The sequence below is a fragment of the Stegastes partitus genome, unplaced genomic scaffold (genome assembly GCF_000690725.1).
Source record: "Stegastes partitus isolate 25-593 unplaced genomic scaffold, Stegastes_partitus-1.0.2 Scaffold1212, whole genome shotgun sequence".
Lineage (NCBI taxonomy): Eukaryota > Metazoa > Chordata > Actinopteri > Pomacentridae > Stegastes > Stegastes partitus.
In genome coordinates this window covers 21,408-45,197 of record NW_007578943.1, presented here as the reverse complement: position 1 = coordinate 45,197, position 23,790 = coordinate 21,408, and the positions used below count along the sequence as shown (strand labels likewise).

Here is a 23,790-nt window from a genome sequence, read left to right as displayed (position 1 = left end):
AATAGTTTATTGAGTTTACATGAGAGGATTGCTGTCTGTATTATAAATGGGGATACAGCAGCCAATTGGATTAAGACAGGAAACAGTTAGCTGTGCTTATCTCATTATAATCACTGAACATTACATTTGTTCCATCTATACATAAATAAAACATAAAATTCTGGTTTAACAGGTTAAGAGGTGACAGGAGACAGATTTGTTCACCTTTGGATTAAACCAAACTAGCTTTGTTTCCAGACCAGATGCTGAGCTCACCGTCTCTGGGCTTCATAATTACTGCACAGACACAAGAACAAGAAAGCAAATAAATAAAGTTTTTTTTCCCCCCAAACTGTCAAACTATTCCTTGAACAATAAACACAATCTATTCAGAAATGTGGAAAACCCGTTTTGGAAAGCGTCAGGACGCTAACGGCAACATGTAAGCCTAAAATGATTGTTTTGCTCGTACTATATTTTGTTCTTTGACTTTGCTTGCCAGTATTGTTCTCTCCGTGAAATGGACCCCTCAGTGGGAGGTTTACCATATCCCAAAAAGCTGCACAAAGCCACAGGAGCTTTTACTTCATTTTATCTTTACTCCTCTATATGCTTTTGTGGATTTAGGAATCTTATATGTGTTGAGTTTTATTTTTGAGTCCTACACAAAACAGAAGGTTCAGTCAGTCCTCGTTTGAGTCAGAAGTCCTTAGTTTTTTGTTTTTAGCTGATTTTGTCCAATTGACATTTTCTTTTGTATGATAGAAAATTGCATTTATTTTGGCACCGATATGAAATTTTCAGACAGCTTCAGTTTTTCACATCTTCCAGAGCTGTGAATGTAATTTTAAATGAATAAATTAAAAACTGACCCAGAAAATTACACCACTCAATTCATTATACGATTTTCGGACATTTTTGTCAATTCACCTAAAATGAAATACTACAAAAGTATTCAGACCTGGAATCCAGGATTCTGTAGAGCCCAGTTACAGCTTCCTTGAGAAGTCTTTAGCGTCTTAAGAGTAAAGTGATTTTGTGCAGTTTGTCCCATTCTACCAAACAGATTCCCTAAGCTTTATAAAACTGGAGGGGAGGCATCTGTGATCTGCCCCCTTCCTTTCCCTCCATAGGTGTTTTTTTTAAATAGTTTAGATCTGGATATTCATCCTTCCTTCAGTCTTCCCTCCAACTAGAAGCACCACCATGATGCTGCCACCGCCATGCTTCACTGTATGGTTGGTATCAGCTGTTGATGAGCAGCACCTGGTTCTTGCCAGACATAATGTTTGGAGTTCTGACCAAACAGTTTGGTTTTTGACTCATCAGACCAGAGAATCTTTTCCCACAGATTCTCAGAGTCCTTTAAATGCCTTTTTGTTCAACTTGAAGTGGGCTGTCATACGCCTTTGACTCAGAAAACCTTCCGTCTGGCCAGTCCACCATAAAAGCTTGACTTGTGCTCCAGATGATGGCCGTTCTTTTGGCAGGTTCTCCCGTCTCTGCAGAAGACCTCCAAAGTTCAAGTGACTGTTGGGTTCTTTCTCAATTTCCTGACCAAAACTTTGGCACGACTAAATCCTAGAACACACAGACATGGTAGTTTCAAACTTCTTCTTTTTCACAGCTCTTGAGGCCACCGTGCTCCTGGAAACACTCAACGCTTTAGTGATGGTTTTATGCTCTTGTTCTGATCCGTGCCTCGCCACAATTTTTTTATCACGGAGGCCTGCAGAGACTTTCTCTGACTTCATGGCTTGATTTTTGTACTGACGTGCAGTGCGAATTGTGTGGCCTTTATATGCACAGTTCTTTCTCCTTTTAGACTACATTCAGTTGGTCACAGCTGGATTCCCTGCATCTTCTTAACATGTCTCAATGATAATAAAGCAATCAGCATAAACCTGACTACAGTTTGGAGACACAGTAAAAGGTCTGAATGCTTTTGTAAATAAGAAATTGCAGGTCTCACTTTGGTGCTATTGATTGTTGAGAGCAGATTGATGTGAAAAGAGATCAACTATATCCATTTAAAATAAAATCTGCAGGACTTTAGTGTTCAAAAAGCGACTGCATCGTATGTCAAAAGAAACCATAAAAAGCTTGGAAGCGCTCACTGCTGTTGTAATAGTGGGATGTTTTACAGTTGGTCAGTTTTTTTATTCTTTACAGCCACAGTTTGTGAGCTGCACGTTGTTTGGGTTTAGGTTGATCTTCCTGCAGTAACTGTAAATGTGAGGTCCCTGTAAAAAAGGAAAAAAAAAAAAAAGCAGATCCAGGGCTGCACATCAGGCAACAGCAGGAGGGAGAGAGCAGATTTTCCTGTGTGTGGTTTTAGTGTTGCTCTTAAAGCTGCCTGGAGAACCAGATTGGATAATAATGCTTGTGGAGAGGCCTTATGTTACAAGGGATGTATATAAAAAACGTTTTTTTCTAGCTATGAGCCAGTGTTGAGAAGGAGCTGACAGTAAATCAAGTTGCCATCTCTCTGGGCTTGTGTTTCACAAATACCATTTTATGCTGCGCTTACTTGATATTCTGACTGATTTGACTTATCTTCAGGTGAACACAACTTTTTGATATTTAGAGATGGCACGCTGTAAAAATGAGCAGGCAATACATTATGTTTCAATAGGTTTCTCAATACCTGTAGAGCTAAAAGAGCTTTTCAGCTACAATCCAACCACATTAGCTTGACTTGCTGAGTTCTGTCGTCGCTTAATGAATCTCATCTGATGGTTTTTTCGCCCTCCAGCTCAAGTGCTACCACAAGCGTTACCGCAGCCCGTGCAGAGACGTGATATTCAGGGTGCAGTTTCACACCTGCGCCGTCCACGACCTGGGGATCGTCTTCGGGAAAGACGAGCTCGATGAGACATTCAAAGGTAAGAGATGTGGGAGAAATCAGCCTTGTTTCAGTCTCTGCATCCACTGGCATTACAATATGTAAGCAAGAAATCAATTTTTTTTTTTTTCCAGCTTAAGTAACTAGTAAAATCTCGACTTTGGAAAAAAAATGTTGCTTCTGCATGCCGTGAACATATCATCTTTGAATATTATTTATATGTATTTGCCACTTTGACAAAGCAAGAAATGATTTATTACTGTCTTGTCTGTTCCTGTAAAGACAAAACTCAGGTTCTCTCTCTCTCTCCTTTGTGCAGATGACAGATTTCCAGAATATGGAAAAGTTGAGTTTATTTTCTCCTTTGGACCAGAGAAAATCCATGGTGAGAATCGGCGTGATGAGCCTCATGGCTGCGCTCGGCATTTTCCACATATTACATTTCGTTTCATTTTAGCCTATTTTTAGGGCATTTTTGCCTTTAATTAGACGTAGCAGGCAGAACGTGCGTGGGAGGAAGACGGTATGCAACAAAACACCCCGGACATTTTGTAGTGTGTAAAAGTGTTTTCCGTGTTTGTTCATTGAAATCAAACAGGAAAATAATTATCTCTGAATCCTAGGCATGTTTCTTTTTTGCTCCTGTCACATTTTTACTCACCATAGGCTCATTTTTCACAGAAATATAAATCCCTGCACCTCTATGGAAACAGCACTAATATAGCAAGATGTAGAAAAAACTCAACAATGTTGTCTCTGCAGTATAACAAAAAATATAATGCCATCATTTGTTTTAGAAAAAAGTTGATTTTGAAGCACAACAAAAAAAATCCAAACCTGGAATCAACAAGTACAATACATGACCACCGTTGTTATCAATCCTGTAGAACAAATAGTGACTCCACATACTATAGATATTTTACTTCTTACATTTTTCCTACTTGTTTCCTGTCAGCTCTGCGTGAACACAGCCTGCAGTTCAGTCTAATAGTTCCTGTATTTTTCTCATGTGACTGTTGGTCACAGCTGAGTCACTAACAGCTTCATGACCGCATGGAGAAACAGATATTTTTATTTTTTTTACACAGACTGGTGCAAACGATGCAAATCTGGTGTATTTTTGGAAAGAGATTTTTGATAAAACATCACAGTTTCAAGATCAGCAGTTCAAGAGGAGTGTTAAAAATCTGATATCTGTTTTTACCGTTTCTAATCAGTAGTGTAATTATGAAAACTTTTTTAGAAAATCCTTTCAAACCCGCTGGTGGGTTTTGGGGGACGGGAGGGTTGTACTCATCAAATCTTTTTTTATGGAAGAATATCTTGTTCATTTTCACATGCCTAGTAAGTGTAGCTGTTCCTTTTTGAGATGTAAAGAAATTCACATTTCTACTCTGTCTTTACGTACTTCTGGTCAAGGTATGGATCTCCTGGAGAACGGGCCGAGCGTCTCGGTTGACTACAACACGCAAGATCCGCTGATCCGCTGGGACTCATACGAAAACTTCAACCAGAGCTGTGAAGATGCCACAGATGGTGAGACGGGTAGGATTGTAGATGGTGTTTTTTGTATTATCCTGCATTCTTCACTGGATAGAGCTGGACACACTGCCGGAGTCCAAACATAAAAATCAATGGTCAGACAGCAGGTTTAGATGCTGACTTGAACAGTGTGTTGTAATGTTAACAAGGTGTTAATTCCACTGGCTCTGTACAGCCATGCCTTGTGCTAGGTCTTATTTAGGCTTCATTCTGTTGTGGCTGACACTGAATAATTCCCCCACAGCTAATTCTCAAGCTTATTTTCACTGACATTCATGTAAGAAGACACGTCATTCCATGCAGTGTAGCACGACCCGGTTTGCTTTGACAAATTGTCACCTGTGAGCAGAACCCAGTAGGAGTCCGGTTCTAGCAGTGGACTGCACAAGGTTTCTTCTTCTGTCAGCATCAGTGAGTGGATTTAGGGACACGGTCTCCCCGTGGACGTCCAGTCAAAAGGTGGCTTTACATGAACGTTATGCAAACGTGACCGTGGACATGCATTTTAAATTGGTTCAGAGGAAGTTAGCGCACTATTTTAGTCTCTTTCTTTCTTTGCTTCTCACTCTGTCTCACACGCACAAAGACACACACACAAACAGCTTGTAACCACGGTGACCTCTGCAACAAGGCTGTTTTTGTGTCTGTGCGTTACCCAGAGGACAGAGGCAGATCTTTTCCTAATGGAGTTTAAAGACTTTTTTTTTTTAACACTTTCATCTCTTTAAAACTCCCACATGATGGAGTCAAACTGGGGTCACATTTAAGTTCAGACTGCTGCTGGAATGTTTTATGAGGCAACAGAGAGGAGGTAGCAGTCTTGTATACAGATAGAAATGCTTTAATTTTTAGTGTTTAATTAGTTAATGCATAACAAAGATGGGTACTGAAGGTATCATATCATGGGAAATAAGCCAACATAAAATGATAAAAGGTTAGTTGTTTTTCTCCAATCAAAAATAACCCTTTCACATGATCCTAAATGTAAATGGTGTTTTGTAAGGGAGGAGAAGCTCTGGTACCACTGAATTCATTTGTGGTGAAATTATCACCGCAGAGAAGCCAAAGGCCCCATGGGACCCTGACTCTATTGCTTTCCAGAGTACAGTACTAGACATTCCTGGGTTCAGCCACAGGCATGGACAGAGCCTTCCTTTTGAGGGAGCGGTGGTCACTCTGTGACCAAAGTGTGGCTTTCTACGCCACCCAAAAAAGGAAGCAATGCTACGCCCTTAGCACTAGCAGGGAGCCGTTTAATTTGCCTTCAGAGTACCACACTTGTTCAGGAGTGAGCTTGGTTTTGAATCAGTTGCTTGCTTCTGTCTGTGGCAGATGAAGAGCTAATAGTTATTGTTGTGTCTTATATTACAATGAAAAGTATTCAAGGCCTACAGGAGCCCATGTTCACCTTTAAATCACTAATTTGTCGTCAGTATATTTCCTGTATGATCTAACATTGTATTGGAGAGGTTGCTCCTGCAGATCAGGCAAAGGCCAAATTGTTTTCCAGCACTTGCAAAAGTCTGTGTTCACTGATAGTCTTGATTCCAACTTGTCTGAGTGCAGCAACACAACCGCCAGTGTTGACAGGAAGCGCAGCCTGGCTGGAATGGAGTGGTGGAAAAAATATTCAGATGCATCACCTAGGTAGAATGCTATACCACAAAGTGTTGCACTCATATTATTATTTGCAGAAGTATTATCATCCAAATGTGCAAAGGAAAAGTAGTTATGAAGTATAGCCACTAGTTTTATTATAATAGAAATCCATGTGCATCTGCCTCTAAACTGGACTGAAGTGCAGTGCTCTAGTCAGTGTACTTAGTATATATATATAAATGCCACTTGTTGGAGATCTTTTCTTCTCGATAAACTGACAACAACACCAACACACATGATTCACTTTAAGTGATGCAGAAAGTAGTAAAAAAAGCACAAACAATCAAGTGTTCTGTTGCTTCTGTCTGCAAGGCACACTGTTCAGGAACTAACGGATCATTTGTCAGCAAGTGACAATCGCAGGTTTACAGCAATGTAGAGCGTTTTGTGTGACGTCAAAAGAGATTTCAAAGGACTGTTTCTGAAAATGACACATGCACTTTTTAGACAAGGGATGCTGATTGGCTGCTTGATGTCCTCAATCCCCCCCGGATGTTTTATTGGGTTCCCAAATAGTCAAAGGTCAGAGGTGAATTGGCTTCCTCCTATCACTGCCCATAAAGTGTTTACCCCTCACTCGGCGGCAGCTTGAAATAGGCTCTGCTAAAATAGAACAGGTGTAAGTCTCCTCTCATTCTGTTTCAGTGGAGGTGAGCTTGTGTGTGTGTGTGTGTGTGTGTGTGTGTGTGTGTGTGTGTGTGTGTAAATTATCCGAGTCCAGTCCGGTCCAAGTTCCCTGCCCGATCTTGCTTTCTGTCATCTGATGATGATACTGTGGACAAATCTGAATTAGACTTTCACACACGATTAAAGTAAGCAAGTACACAACATTGCACCCACAATCACGAGATCTTTTTTTTTTTTTAGCTACTTGAGACCTGAAGTGGTCGATAAGACTTCAAACGTGTCTCTTAATGGCCTTTTGCGCAGCAACCGTTCAGCCAGCACAGTCAGACTGATGCACGCTGCATTTTAAATGGCCTCGGCCTGGAAATGGCATTTAAAGAAACTGTTAAAAAATTCACAGAAACAAGGGAACTGAAGTTTTTCCACTGTTATTTGGCTTCACACTTGTTAGTGCTGAAAAGGCAATTAGTTTCTCTGACAGAGTGGCTTTTAGAGCCGAGAGGGAAAATGGCACAGGATGTATATCTTCACAAGTGTGTGTTGGAAACAAAAAGTGTAGTTGTTGTTGGGTTTATAGTTAGTCGGGATCGCAGTTGGTTTGCTGAGGAAAGTGCGAGGCTACTTACATCAAGTCTTTTCTTATCAAGCCACTGTATAAAGCTGAAATTATAGGGCCAATGTTTTGTTGGGTTCAACATTGGGTAAGTGGCATCTATGTGGTCGTTAGTTTCCAAAGATTGATGTTGACTTTTATTGTGTTTATTCCATAAAACAGCTACAGCTGCTGTGGGTCAGTTTTAGACCAGGGATTTTTGTCATGCCTGCTCCTTGCATAAACACAGCAAGCAATATCCAAAGCAACACAACACTTACACAATTCACTTGTGCAGAAGCCACTTTACACACACTTTAAGTCTTCAGAAAAAAGGGTAGTTAAAATGTGGACAAGATCATAAAAGATTCTGTCATGTTATTTAATGGATGCATTTTGCAAGATCTCAGCACAAAACACGTTGACCTTTGCCTCAGAAGTAAAATCTCCAAACCAGAGCCTGCTGCCATTGTTTTGTTGGTGTGTTCATGTGTGTTTGGGAGCTTGTGAGAAGATAAAATATGACCTAAGAAGTCCAGTTTGAAGGCTCATCAGGTGCAAAGCCAGTACATATTCATATGACCTCTGAAACTAGCACTACTTTCCCGACAGAGTAATATAACACAGACAAGTTAGCTGCTGTTTTTAGATGATCTGCAGCGTTTGTTGTTGAGCTGCGATATGCAAACTACTGTTTGGAAAGTTTACACCTGACTTTTTGGCCATCTGTTTTAACAAAATGCAACCACTCCTATTACCTCTTTAGCATAGTGTCAGTTAGTTTGTGCCAACTTTGCGTGAACATTCAATAAATGTTAAATTATTTCGACCTAGCAGTTGGTTGGATGAGTTCAAAGTCAAGAAAATGCGACCGTGTTCACAGGTAGTCTGCTCCTCCCTTCACCAAAAATAATGGATTTATCCTCAAAGGCTGCTAATGAAACACTTTTCCCCTTATTAGAGTAACTCTGACTTTCCGACCAATGAGAATTTGGTTGAATGAGACTAAATTGACCAACCAATCGACAAGTCCGACAAGACCAGGCCACTGCAGCAGTGTTGTAAAAATACCATGACTAAGGATCCTATAGCTCAACAGAATTACTTCTTTCATGTTCCAAGTAATACACAACAAATGTAGAGTTACATGTATGAGACTTACCAATGCAGTGCATTACAGACTACAGATAAAACACTGTGTCTGATTCCTAACATTCATTTCTATTTGTATGCTGCAGTGAAAACACAGACTCTCAGCAAACAGGAGCCCAACCAAACCAAATTGCACATAGCGTTAGTTCTGGTTGAGCACTCAAGTTTCACTTAGCTGATTGGCTTCAGCGGCTTTATTCACGCTTCACAATCATTCATTAGCTCATTCATTAGCTGTTTGGCTTCCAGCTGACTAATAACGTCCAATCTAGTATAAGCTGAGACTTCTCACAGTTGCTCTGCTGGTATGCTCAATGCAGGATGAAATGTGTGTTTCATAAGTGTTCCCAGCCTTGTTGATGCATGCATTGGTTGTATGCTTGGTTACTTTATAAACATTTGCTATAAATTGTCTTGTTACTCCAGAAAACTGACGTGCAGGACAATCCGAAAGGCTCAGCTTCTTTGCAGACAGCGAAGAGTGGCTCGTATTATTGTCAGTGGATATTGATAGTCGCTTGCGGTGTGACAGACCTCTTGTGTTTTTGTTTACTATTCAGACCCAGTGATTGACTCAGCTGGCCAACCCCACTGCATTTCTGGAATAACTGGGAAGAGATGAGCGATGAGAGGGGGTGGGAAGGGGGACAAATCATGAGCGATATATAAAGAAGAAAAAATGCACCAGACTAAAGAGAACCAGATTTCACAGGAGGGAGATAAAATCTATGAGAACGTAACGCTTTTGCAAAAAAAATACCCTCACAAAAAGTATCATCGTTGCCCAACATTTATTGTTTTGAGTTCTCCGATTCTCTTTTGCAACATCAAGTTAATTGTCAGTAACATTTGCTGCAAAGAATTTAATCGAAAGAGGAGGAAAAAAAAGTGTTTTCTGATATATTCCAATGGGAGTTTGGGGGCATTTTTGGCCCAAACTTCATCCTTTTCAGTCTCAAACTGCCACTTCACTTTCTCTCCCTCCAATTTCTAAGAGACCTTTTCTCTCTGCCCCCCTCTCTCTCTGTCCTCAGAGGAGTCGGAGGAGTTAAAGGCAGACTCCTCCACTCGACTGTGAAGCTCTTTTGTGCACACATTCACAGGAGGAGGAGTGACAGAGAATGTCAGTGTGGGTTTGTGCACGCTGCTGCTGCTGCTGCTGCTGCTCAGCAAAGACAGACAGTTTCTAAGAGTTACATGGTGAATTTGGTTCTTCGATTTCCCTTTGGCGTGATGCTGCTGGCGCCTTTTTTTTTTTTTCAAGGTTTGATAGCCGGTGAAGAGTTCAGCCGTGAGCCCATGTCCAGCGTGTTCTTTGTATAACGCCGGAGAGAAAAGTTCAAATTCAAATTCAGCAGCTGACGTCTTTTACAGCATGTGAGTAGCAAGCTCAGTATTGTAGAACCAGAAACTTGTTTTTTTTTTTTTCCAGCTTCTGGGAATGTACTGAATTACTTATTGACATCAAGTTGTCTATTATCCAAACACTTGGCCACATTGTGGTATTTGTTAATCTTTATTATTGCTTCAGTTTCTCAAAGACAGTAAACTTTTTGAGGTTTAATCTCTTTCAAATGCTTTTTATCCAGAGAAGTTGTCTGTTTTTGGTGGCTTTAAGGATAAGTCAAATTTATTACAGCTTGTCTCCATTTATGTAGTTTAGTGAACATTCCTACTTGGAATAATATCCACAAGTTAATTGCTGTGATCTTGATAATGTGGTGAAATCTACTAACACAGGAAGGCAGACTGTCTTACAGGACTGAAGTAAAGCTCCAGGTTAGACAAACATATTTGATATATAAAGCTAAAACAAATATCAACCCAACTATCTGTTTTAAACATCCACCAAACTTTACAGTCTGACTTCCTGGTTCATCTGTGGTCATAGTCGCAATGTTCCCAGATCTCAGCAAATACTTTACGATGGGAATAACATCCAAGACTGCACACAACTCCTTGAACGCTACACGAATGCAATAGTTTGTGTTTTGAACTTGTTGAAGTTTTCGGACACTGTAGCAGATTCTAGAGACAAAATTGGTGAAGCGTCCTTGATTTCTCTATGTAAGCATGTTTTCTGATACTATGAAGTTACTGTTTATCCAGGGTCCAATAAGCATGTCCCTGTGTTGTTGTGTACTTTCTCTCCAGGAGGTTAACACTTCCTCCTCGGTCTCATGCACATTAGTCACCGGGAAAGATGTCTGTGCTCCCGTCCCAACAGCCTTGACTTTTCCAACAGAAGTTCTAAGCTGACCATGCCTGTCCTGTTAGATTTGATTTGTCGCTAAATTCTTACAGCAAGAGCGATGGGTTGAAATGAGTCAGGACCCATTTAAGTCTGTGTTTGTGATCTACAGACAAGGGGTTGGGCAGGATAAGGGAAGTTATATAATCCTGGTGGAGATACAAGTTGATGCAACAGAATGATATCACTGCTGAGACTATGTTTGAGTCCATACGGCTGACTGAGTCTCAAATGGTGCGTTGGCCAGGTGAGCAGTAAATTACCACAGACGGTGAATTATAGCCTTTGCTAATTCTGAATGAATGCAGTGTTTTGTAGATTTTGAGGATAAATCAGAGAATAGAACTACAAGTTCCAGTCACATTCTGTCCCTCAGATGCTCAAAGAAATCTGCAACGATTTAAAAGCAACCTTGACTCAAATGGTGCCATCATATGTCTTTTCTTGTTGTAATTGAATTCACTCATGCTCAAATGGTAATATGAACCTGATGCTTCAAATTGATCTGGTGGGAGATCTTGTTTTGATTGATTCCAACAGCTAAGCAGTAGATGGACAGGGTCAACTGCAGAGTAGATCCTCAATCAAGAATCAGCATCGTGCTCATGGGCCTTTCAGCAGGGATAGGTCCTGGATCACACTGTGGCCCAAACTTCCACTGGGATGGGTTCTCCAACAATACGTTCTTTAGATGTTGTCATTGTTGCAAGATTGTTCCAGATGTGTTGCTTTATAATTAAATGGAAACGAGATTAACACGTCTTTGTGAATTGATTTGGCTGTGTGGGCTCTAGACAGCAGCTGTCCACGTCTTCTGATACCAGCTGGCCTCAACATTCTTGCATCCGGCTCTTCTCAGCCACTCTTGACAACCTTCCCCCTGATGCGAAAAAAGCCAACTTCCTCCAAAAGAATGCGATCTCATTGAAACGCAGACATTGTCCGGGTGTGGCGTTTCTCCAAGACGATGCAGAGGTGAAATGTCTGGCCCTTTGTGTTGGCAACAGGCTTCCATGCTATCAATCCCTCAGTCTGGTCCGAGGCTTTGGGCGGATTAGGCTGCTTTGACTCCAAACTTTGCACAGCTCCGATTGCGTAACAGCCAAGACAGAAAAATGAAGGCCTTCTAGTTAAGACTGCATTGGACACAAAGAGAGAACACAAGTGCCTTGTGTTGTGGAGTGTCCCCGTTTGGACCCTGGTTGCAGGGGCACAGGGACAGGGGTTTCTGCTGGTCGACAGACAGACGATATTAAACTCTGGATATAGTGTAGTCAGCACAGCCGTCGTACGCCTTCTATGACGGCCGTACCGCGCTTTGAAACTGAATTTCACGGAAGAAAATCAAGAGTATACTCAAGTTTTTGTGCTGTAGCGTGAGTACTATAGAGATCTTTGCAAGGCCTGGCTAATCCCAAGAGAACGAGCGCTGGTTATCTGCCGTCCATGATGTGTGAGAATGAATGAGTGGTCTGTTACCTCCTTATGGATACAGCTTTGCTCCAGCTGTTAGCCAGACACGCAAGCTCCTTCTCTTCCCCCTTTTTCTCCTTTTCCAGCCATCTTTACACAGCTGATCTGGCTAAAAGTGCCATAGATGAGCCAGGACATAATTAATCATGATCACTTTCCACAAGTTCTTCTCACAAGACTCTCTTTTAATCCATATTTTATCCAGTGTTTCTGTCTTTGCGCTGTAGAAGGAGGACACACACACAAAAAAAACTCTCCATCTTAGTCTACAGCTGTTTTTCCTTGTGGATGATATTATATTAAAGCATTTCAAGGCTTTAAGGTTAGTTCAGTTGATAAGCCAGACTTTAGCAGTTGACTCCCAACATTTCCCAACAAATGTTTCTCACAGGTGTCAGAATGCCCGTTGCACATTCAAAGTGGCTTTGAATAGACACTTAGCAGCCGTGCATTATATTAGTCTTTCCAACTCTTCAAATCAACTTAAAGTGGGGAGGACAACATGAGCGGACTATTTCTTTACGGGGTGCCACTGTCTTATTTATCGTTGTTGGCCCAGGCTATCCTTTTGTATGGGTCACTTCACTCACTGAATAGACCCCTTCAGAGCCAAGAGGTGGAAAAACACAGGAGATGAACTTTACAAGGAGAAAGGGACTATGGTTTGTGCATGAAGTCAGACACTTTCATATTGGTTCCACTGGGAATACTGGCCTCTCCCCTCTTGTTATTATCTCACTTTGAAAGAGAACTCTATTTGTGCACTCGTGTTTCCACGTCTTTGTCATACCTCTTCACTTCACAAGAAACCGTAACCGCAAAAAGCCGCATCATACAAACGACTACACTACCATACATCCAGGAACTTCCATTTTTCCTCAGCTGAACGTCATCATCAGTCCCCAGGGACAGATAGTCGCACAGTCACTACCCAGATTCCGTCCCTGATAGCTGTGCCTCCGGTTTATTTATCTGTTCCAACCACCACAAAGCCAGACAGGGAGGGAACCAGTGAGAGTTCATGCCCTTGTTGCTGCACTAAGGACTTGTTCAGAGCACTTGCATGGATGGGAATAGGATGTGAATAGCAATAACCTCTATTATGCTGTCTTGGCACAATGTGGACACAATGTATAGGCCACAAAAAGAGTATTTAGATGGCAATTACATGAACTGACATATAAGGGAATATTTGTATAAAATAGGGAGAAAGTGGTGGAGAAATCCCTGGACTAAAAATACTTTGTTGAGAAATTTGGATGTTGATTAAAACAAGAGCTGACGAGAGTTGCTTCGGGGAGGATCTGCATAAACTATCAAGGCTTCAGGCAAAGTGACGCGCTTCTGTCTTTGTAGCCTTTCCAGACCAAAGCTAGCAAGAGTTTGTCCATCAAAGCTTCTCTTCACCTCTAGAATAAGATAGCTACAGCCAGCTCATCAGACGCTCTCCTCATTTGGCCCTTATGATTTTTCCCTTTGCAACCCCGCTGCTAACGGCAGTTGATGACTTTTCCTGAGACACACACTGAAACATAATGCTCTGCGTGGATGAACTGTCTGGCTGATTTATAGTGCATGCTGTGTCTTGGTTATGGCTTTGCTTTTGTGTTGTTTTTAGTATTTCTGCTAAATATAGTTACTGTTTTAAACCAATAGAGGTTACAGGTTACTGGTGACAGGTCACTGGTTATGTTGCATTGCAGTTCAAATACCTGGAAATACTTGGACATAATGGATATTGTTTGACTGATTTACTTTGTGTTCATCTTTGGGCCATATTTTTGGAATGCAATTATTGTCGCTTATAGCCAGGGCAGCGTTGGCCAGTTTGAAGTGATCAGTGGTAATCGATATCCTTTCCCTGCCTGTTCCACCTTCCATTACCATGTCGTTTGTTTCCCCAATCCCAAAGAGTGTGCACTCACACACATTGATTCACAGCAATCTTTGATGTATATTTAATGAGCTGCAGGGCCAGTGTTCATTAAGCCAGAACGAGTTCCTGTACTTACTTTGACTAAGCGTTTTGGGAGTATGGGTTTGGCATTAGCTAAACTGTACTTAAAATACAGTACCGTACATGCATGCACCGAGTCAAGTAAGCCACTAATATGAAAGTACCATGTTGCTTTACTCATCCAGTAGGCTTTGTTAGCTCTTTGATGACTCTTTTACATCAGTTTTCACAAGTGAATGTAATCCAGTTCAGAACATGCATCAGCCTCTTGTGTAGATCATTTACGAGGCCGCAGTATTACTTAAATAGTTGTCCTTGAGCCCTGACATATTGTAAAGGCATGCTTTGTTGCCAAATCAATACTTCAGCTATTAACTTTTACCAAATATGGCACCAGGCTATACTTACATACCGCTACACCACCAAGTACAGCTACTAAGACGCTTCATTTGCTCAAGCTGTATAAATGTAAATGCACTGAGACCCTTATTCATGTCTGGCTATTCGTGTTTGTAGCATTGTGGCCTTAGGGGACCTTCTCACAAAATGTGTTGTCATTGCTTTTTATTAATGCCACTCTTGTGGCCAGAAGACACAGACCCCCTGACTGTTTTAGAATGCAATTCACACATGAGCACACACACACAGTCAAGAGCGATATATGTGTGCGTTTGTACATGTAAGCTACAGAGGAAACATGCTATTTCCGCTGTAAAGGGGGATCTTTTGCCACGGGGGTCAGAGCTCAAAGGTCAGAGATGAAGAGGTCACACAGTTGCACCATCTGGCCCACAGAACCTCAAAATATCTGGCAGCTCCTTCTATCCACAACACGAAGTATTCTACAGAGCTGCGTTTATTTGGCGTATGCAATATCTCTGTTTGTAGCAGATAGTTTGAATGGTTCCTACTGTGTCTCCTGATCAGGATGCTCTTGTGTGGCAAGCGGAGTTTGGCTATCCAGAATTAAAATTACAGATAATATAATTCTGACAAGTCATATTTACGCTGCGACGAGTCAGAATATTTTTAGAAGACAGCCATACCCTCCAGACTATTAAAACAACATATATATCTGTACCTCATATAGGACTACTTAAAATAACAGTTGCAGATATCTCAAACATCAGCATGACAATTTGAATTGCTGTGCATGATGTTGCTGCATGCTGCTAAGAAACCCTGTACACATAAATGATAAGAGCGATTTAATTTGTTGTAGGTAAGATGACAGTATGGATATCTGCGGTGACAGTTGGGGTGAGGAAGAATGACATCTAAAATTTTCTTTTTGCAAACTGACGGATATCTTCATTGCATAACCGGTTTAGCTATTAGATGTTGAAACAGCTTGCCATATTCGTGTATGTTTTCAACATTGTTTATCTGCTGTTTCCTTCTAAAGGGTTTTTTCGCCCCTGTCTAATGAATGTGATGTAGCGACTGAACCAATTGGTCATTCCAGACTGGTCACACATGGTTCACTCTCTCCTGCTGTTGTATAATTAGTTAGGTCTATGAGGTCAGGATTGCAGACATTCTCGTCTGAGTAATGCGCTCGGGATCACAGAGCAAGTATTTACCTCCTAGGGAGTATGTAAAAACACACCAACATAGACACACACAGTGTAGAATATCACACATACACATGTCCTTTCTTATCACACGAAGGAACACTGTCAAAGGTTATTCGCAGAGTCTTACGTGGATTCATTTCAGCCGAATGAAAACAGCAGCAGACATAGCACCACACACAGAAGCAGCCTCAACATAAATAGTCTGGCTACCCTAAAAAAGAAGTCTCACAAGTGTAAAGTGACGGATTAGATTTCCTGGACTACAAATGGGGATTCTGCCGATCCCTCACATCGTCTCTAAAGTGAAGACATGAGCTAGTTAGGGAGGGCTGACTACACTGGACCTTTATTTTGCTGTGACACCGTAGCACAACTGGCAGCCATGACCACCATCCTCATCACTGAAAGGACAGGGGCCAGGGGAAGGATGTGAGGAAATCAGGGAGCTTGGTGCGATGATGAGGTGGCATTATGAAATCTATTGCTATGTGGTCTGCATTGAACTCCCTTAAAATGAGGATTTAGTTTAGTGGAGGCCAAAGTCACATGTTTGTCATCAGTCAGAATGACGTACGTGGTTGTTGTCAATTGTTGTCCATTGTGCTGTGGAATAGTGAAGGGGCTGTCCTGCATGCTAATGTGTACAGATGGTTAGGTGATATGAACTGCACCACAGGCTGAAGAGAGCTTTCAAACGGTGGGAAAAAAGGCATGTTGCATGTGTAAGCCGTCTCACAATCCCAACAAGCTGCTACTGTAAATCATCTACATCAGCATTTATATATATCGTTTTCAGTCCGTACCAGAAGAAAATAAAGCTTCTTTCTTTCTTCTTAATATTCTTTACAAATCCGGTCAGCAGTCACTCGGGGTATTCTTCTATTTTTTACTCATTAAGCCGTTCTGTTTTCTCCATCTGCCTGCTGCAGGGTGGAGTTTTCTCCCTGCTTCCTAGCTTGGAGAAAGCTTGTTAAATGACTGTTGTTGGACCAAGTAGCTCTTTCCATTACATGAGTGTTTTCAACACCAGTGGACTAAAGGACGGGCATCTGTGCGTGCATGGAAAGGGACTATTTCTATCAAAGTTTGTAGATGCTTAAATATTTTATTCAGCTTGTTTATTCTTTAAAGTTAGAGCATATATGAGTGGAAACATGTAATAAATACTGAACATTTTCGTAAAGCATACTCATGACTAATACGAAGCTGTACATTAAGGAAGTAGGTGTGTGAGCGAGTCGCACCTAAACGGACTGATGTCATTCTATCAAACTCTGTTCTGTGGAATCCAGCGGCCCTTTGCCCCCACCCCTCACATACACCATCAAACAGGCTGTTGTGATAGACCTCCCACATACGCACACATAGCAGGGGCAGCCTTTAGACTAGTGCGAGCCACAGCACAGCAAGCAACAGCAGCGGCTCTCCGGCCAGACAGCAAGCTATTCAGGAGAGGGAGGAGGAGAAGGAACAGTAGCCAAAACCAACTCCCCCAACTCCTGCTGTAATCCTTCATGTCCCACCCCGGGGGCTCCTCTGCAGGGCTTTTCCCAGCTTAGTTTGGGACTGTACTACCGTCCACTGCTCACACAGGTAGGGGAACCTCCTCCTGTGGAGGTGTTTCTGCTATTTCCTTAGACAAGGCTGTGACTTACATTGAGGTAGCTTGTTGAAGTGTTTGTAGTTTAGGCAGTAAAGATGTAAAAATCAGCGGGACTGTGTGACTGATCGCCCGAACTGTGGGAGTCACATTTGGCTCCAAGGCAGGTGATTATAAAGGTACTGAAATGGAGAAAGTGAGGAGGGCTCTGCTTTCACGACTTATGTCTATGTTTATCGACATGACTGATGCATTAAAGGGGTGTGTGTGTGTGTGTGTGTGTGTGTGTGTTCATGTCAGTAGGGATGCATGCACAGCTTGATACTCACTTAATACTGAAGCAGTTTCATGAGTGTACTGATGACTTGATTTGGAGCCTCCTGTATTACCAGTTAACTTTTAAGGGCGAAAACATTGACTTTATCAGAGTATTTACAACTAAAGGAATCTAAACATTTGCATTGTGTTTTTGGTCCCTATTGACTCTGGTATTTATGAGAATTGTGTTAAGTATTGATCAGTCAGTGTGCTGACCAGTCAGCGGGTATACAACAAAGATACTGTCTAAAAACTGGACCCTCTAGAAACAACCATTGCCTCTTTTTCTCTGCATACGGTCCACCAATGTACTAAAGTAAACTCACTAACAGATTAGTAGTAGAAAACATGCTGTCATTTTCTGTGACCAAAAGCCACCAGATTTGTTTCCACCAGCAGCCTGACAGTGCAGCGGCTACAGTGCGCCATTCCCTTGGCAAGTTGCCTCAGGCCAGCCAAGGGGACCTTGCAGTACCCGGCTTGTGTACGCCCACCAAGCTCCATTACAGAGCCCCGTATTCACTAAAGCTGAGATGGAGATATCTATAAGTTACAGAGACACAGACAGCTTCTTTGTACAGCTCCTTTCCCAGCTGTAGAATCTGATTTGATTATCAGGACTTGTCCCATCATGGGTTATGAAGTTTCTTGGGAACCTTAAGAGACAGGGGGAGAAGAATTGTCTGACGAGGTATTGTTTATCTTTTTAGCTCTGAAGTATGTAAGTAACCCAAATTGTTACTAGTAGTTGAGATATTTTACTCTGGCATTACATTCTTGGAGAGCAGAGTCATATTTTGGTAGACACGCACCATATGAGAATATTAATTGGCTGGATAAGACAGTAAAAAGGCACACGTTAGCTTGTGTGAGTGCACGTGTGTTTTAGAGTTTTCAGTGTGACTCTGTATGTTTTGCTTTGCTTTGGGTTTCATTGGCCAGGAAAAGCCTCCAGGCCTTCCTTGCTCAGTGAGGTAGTTTTTCCAGTGATGACTAAATTCTTCTGATTGGGGCACCCTATTTCCTCCTCACTTGACTCGGTCGTGGCTGTGTGTGAATGTACAGTACAATAAGCGCATGTGCATTTGTGTTTGTCTGCAGTGCAGCATTCCAGCCGAGCTCATGAGAGAACAACTTTGTAAATTGCGTCTGTGATGTCCATTAATCCATTCCAACAGCTTATCCTGTTCACAGTTGTGGGGATCATAAGCAAATAAAATCAACAACAGATTTGTCTTCTGATATGCCAGCATTTCTCAGGTGGCACCGATTAATGCAACTGGCTTGAGAAAGTGCAAGGCAGGCTCCTGTGACTTCATCGTTTTTTCCACAGTGCATGCCACAGGCCCTGCTCATTTCCTGAAGCTGGTAGAATAGGTGGACATGAGCCAGTGTTTAATTTAACTGCAGCTGCCTTGGCTATGCCCATGCAATCTCCTGATACCCATACTTCTCTCTCTGATAGTTCCCCACACTTCCTAATGTCTTGATGAATCGCATGTGCTTATATTTAGACGGTTACTCATTTGTTTCTGAAGTGACCACGTAATGGTGTCTCTAAAAATACTTGGGCAATTGAAAATTAAGGGGTTGTGGAAAACTAAAGGATTGTTGATTGTCCTATTTGATTTAATGTGATTGTAATGAGACTTTGTCATCCTTTTGTGTTTTAGAAGTCATCCATACCCAGGGGCCCTTGGACGGCAGCCTTTACGCCAAAGTTCGCAAAAAGGATTCTGTTGAAGGAACAGTCACATCAAACGGCCTTCCACCCACTGCTGTTGAACATGCTCTACCCGCGGTTGACCATGCCTTGTCAGTGAGCAGCGACTCAGGAAACTCTACTGCCTCCATCAAAACTGATCGAACTGATGAAGCGGCAACAGCTCCTCAGGCTTCCACGGTGAGCCAGACACACATTCCTGTGGGTGAGGAGCTACCCTCAGTCCATCACCACGCCCCACCTGCCCAACAACCCATCAGTCCCCAGGAGAAAAAAGAGCTAGAGCAGCTACTGAGTGGCTTGGAGGGGCCAATGCACCGACAGGCCTACCTTTCCTCCCCGACATCTACTGTTGGAGGGATGCTTCACCTTGTGCCTGCGCAGGTCCATGTTAATGGGCACAGTACAGTTGACCGTGAAACCGACATTTTAGATGATGAGCTGCCTACAAGTCAAGAGGGCAACAGCGTGGACAGTCTTGGGACTTTCTCTTCCACAGATGGTAGGGCTACACCGGCTGATCTTTACTACCAGTCTGAGTCACACATCAATGGCCAGGACCACGTGCCATATCTGGAGCGCAGTGTCCCAGAAAAGCCTCTGGAAACCATCCGACCACACGTTGGAATATCTGACAAACCTGTCACTTTGATCCAAAGTGATTTAATCCCATCCTCGGGCAATTACATGGCAACCCAAAATGGCAATCTGTACCGATCTCAGTCATTTGGTGCCGATCCAAAGTCTATGCCACAAGCCCCTGCCCGCACCACGAGCAGCAAAGAGGCCGTCCAGCGTGGTCTCAATGTCTGGCAGCGGTTCGGAGTACCTGAGGAGCCGGTAACTGAAGGCCTCACTTTCAGTCCACCTCCCTCAGTAGCAGTGCTGCCCAGCCATCACAGCCTGCCACAGTTCCCTCATCGCCACAGCGCCTCCCAGCAAGAGATTGAGCAATCTATTGAAACCCTTAATCTCCTCATGTTGGACCTGGAACCAGGTCGTCCGGTTGTGACAAAATCCCAAAGTGCTCCATTGCGGGACAACAGCGTTGTGGTGACCACCCAGCCGTCCTTCTCCCAGAGCCAAACCAGGCCCTCCTACCAGGGTGACGCTGCCATTCATACCCACTTTTCTGGCCCAGTATCAAGCCTGGCCAGCCACTCGTCACCACCTCAGATGTCACCTGGGAAGCCCAGTACACCAGAGTCTGCACCTGTCCACGGATCTCTGAATTACAGTTCTGAAGCAGCTGGAACCAACACTTCCTCACAAGCCTCCCCTGCTGTAAGTGGCCACCTTCAGCTCAAGTCCATTAACACCTACCCGCCAGCCACACAGCCGGCAGAGGTCTTTGAGCCCCAGAGAAGCCCCTCTGCTGCCTCAGCATCACAGCAGCCAAGAGACAGTGAGCCAGATGAAGTCTTCAACGTTGAAGGTCTGGTGGCCCAAAGAGTTGCTGGTAAGATCTAACTTTAATTTATTTCATGCTGACACCTTTGTTTATTTGTGATTTCAGCACTCTGTACAAATGTTCGGAGGTGACCTTTATTTATTGAATTTTTTCCTGTCATCCTGCAGCTTCTTGCGTCCTTAAATGTATTTGTATGATCTTAGGGATTAGTTTTTCTGACTGTGTGGACACATAACAGGTTCAAATGTTTTGATAACATTTTGCATTAGGAATACTATGCAACTGAATCGGAGTAATAGTAATATAATACTGTAGAGGTCACCTGACATTGTGACTTTGGTAAATGGTCTGCACTTTTCTACCTCACTGGTACTCCAAACATTTACAGTGTTTCCCATTCACACACACCAAATGTGGCAGAACTGCCATGCAAGGGGCTTGCCTGCCACTGGGAGCAGCCGGGGATCAAACCACCAACCTTGCATGGAGAAACTAGTCTGCCACCAGCTGCCAAGACGTCACTTTCGCTTACAGAAGAAACCCCACTACTTAGTTTTATACACCATGATGGCACAGATAAAGACACCATGTCATGTCATGTAGTTCATGAAGCTGCTGTACATTTTTCCCCTGCATATACAGTTTATGCAATTTATTTGTTTGGGTTGGGCTTTAAGAGTTGACTCTGATCTTGCACTAGCTGATTTTACAGTACTTTGTATGCAAAGAATCGAATTTCTCAGTTTTTTTCCAAAATTGTCACCATGAGGCAATGAGTGGCCGCAAATGCAGGACAAAATATGCAGTGAACACTAAAGCTGATTCCATCATCTGCACACTGTACACACATCTCTCTTGGAAAACACAGCTCTGCCCTTATCTCATTTCCTGAATGTCACCTCATCAGTCCCCATCGTTCAGCCTCAAACAGGAAGTGTTCTCTCCAGCCGGGCAGGTTGACTGGCCTCAGATAAGCACATCAGACATCCTCCAGAGCGGCAAGAAATGGAACAAAGTCAACATGAAGCAGTGTGATAGCTGAGCACTCAGATAACAGGCGGCAGTCAGAGGTTTTCTAGAATAAACACAAAGCTTTGCTTCGTTTTACTGTCATTTAATGTAGAATAGTTGTTCACATCAAACAGCACTAAATGCTAGTGTAACGCTATCAGGAGGTGGAAATGTCCTACTGCTTTCTGTTTCCTCTGTCAAAGAAATGCTGTCTTCACAACTGGTTGTGACTGTAACAGCAACGTTTTTAATTTGTGGTTTTTATTGTGGGATTCATTTAGAAGTTAAAGTGTTAACTTCAGTAACAGGAATAAGTATCTTTTATGTAAACAGAACATTTCAGTTGCCTTCTCCTGTTCTTGTCAGAGACCTCATCCTCTACCTGCCTGTTTTCCTTTTTCTGTTTTTTCATCATCATTCTTCTTTCTTTCTTTCATCATTCATCTGTTTACCCAGAGTACTCGGCTCGTGTCCAAAGTGTCATCCCCAGCATGACCTCTTCTCAGTCTGAGCACCGCCGTTCTCACTCCCTCTCGGGTTGGTTCTCCCATCCTGCATGAAGGAACACTTAAAGGAAAAAAGGAGAAGTCCTTTTTTTCAAGTGTTTCTTCAGCCCAAGTTCAAGCCTGTATCTGCTTTGCCTTTGAGTGCAGTGGGCTTTTGGTTTGCATTTAATGATTTCTCTTTTCTTGTTTAATAATTGACCGCCCCATCTGCAGCTGCTCATTTTGTCTCTCTGTTTGACTTCCTTCCTTTCATAACATTTTCTCTGTCATCATCGGGTTTGAGGAGCAGCGGCATCATCATCAAACTAACCACTGATTCCTCTCTTCGTACATACTCACCCTTCGTTCCCGTTTGTTCTGAGTTGCAGTTCTCTTCCTCAAGGTTAGGGAATTACCCCAACTGTGGCGTAGAAACAAACCCAATTGGATAATGTTAAAGTTTCACAAGAAAGAGACAGGGGAAGCACAAAGGAGGCTCTGTCCCCTGCCAGGAGAGTGCATGTCACAAGATCCGTTTTGCCAAACTTGGGGAACAATACAGAGGCCAGGATACACTGGCCTCATTCAAGGCTGCTTTTTTCACTTGCACTATTTTCAAGATTTACAAAAACAGACAAAAGATACCAAATGAAAGAGAGACCACAGTCCTAGTTGGAAACATTTCTAAAGTAGTGTGTGTCCGCTGAGAGTTAGTGGCCACAATGCAGACGGGACTGTTCTGTGTGAGGGGCCAGTCTGGCCTCTTTACCACAGATAGCGGGATCTTTCACAGTGATGCAACAGAGTTAAATGTGAGAGGAGATCTCGGATTGTGGTGCTGGAATAAAGTTCTAATGAGATCACATCTGCAGCCATCGTGACATTTACAAACTGCGAGCAGCATTCACACATATTTCATAGTGATACTTTTATTTTGCACTTAAGAAAAGGCAAGTAAATTCTGTTATTGATTTGAACAGACTTTGCCAGGAATGCAGCCCCTTCAGTCTTACCTTAAATGACCTCTTCCAGTTGCAGGTGTGCACATATGGAAACTGTGGTTTGTCTCCTTTGAAAAGTAAAGAAAAAAGAAACCCACAGGATCACCTATCAAGTTTATGTTTTGAGAATTAATTCCATGCTTATTCCACATGATAGCTGGAATTTAAACGGCTAAGAAATGGGAGAAAAGATTAGAAAAAAAAGAGTCAGTCTTAGGGATTACCAGCCATCCCAGCTGGAAACCATTAGCCGTCACTAGGACAACAGCGTAGTGTTTGACAGTGCTCTGCTGTAGAGCGGTGTATCGTGGGTACATCTGGTTCTCAGTTTTCAGGCCTGGTGCAGTGGTGGGTGTTTCTGTTTTGGGGGTGTAGACTGCATGCTTTTCAAAGCTGTCAGAACCAAGGCTTTTTGGCCAACACCAAGGTATTTGAAGCTGGAGATAAATCAAGCATCCTAACAGATGGCATGACTGGCACTTGTTTATCATTGATTCCTTTCCATCATTTCATGAAATACTTACATAAAATAATAACGGTAATAGAAAACAGAGACATTTGGAAGGTTATGTTGGTGTCTGGAGCAA

General features: G+C 42.5%; 1 protein-coding gene across 16 annotated transcripts in view; it reads left to right on the top strand.

Annotated features, from left to right (window-relative positions):
* tns1b (tensin 1b) overlaps positions 1-23,790 on the top strand; it is a 187,175-nt gene that overhangs the window by 143,481 nt on the left and 19,904 nt on the right. For 7 of the 16 annotated variants that reach the window (XM_008297338.1, XM_008297337.1, XM_008297330.1 and 4 more), the window contains 5 exons: positions 2,735-2,864; positions 3,144-3,209; positions 4,238-4,369; positions 19,246-20,754; positions 22,174-22,254. In XM_008297338.1, the coding sequence (XP_008295560.1) occupies positions 2,735-2,864; positions 3,144-3,209; positions 4,238-4,369; positions 19,246-20,754; positions 22,174-22,254 (1,918 nt within the window). The remainder of the gene's footprint in view (positions 1-2,734; positions 2,865-3,143; positions 3,210-4,237; positions 4,370-19,245; positions 20,755-22,173; positions 22,255-23,790) is intronic. The other 9 variants (XM_008297339.1, XM_008297331.1, XM_008297345.1 and 6 more) reach the window with 7 other exon arrangements.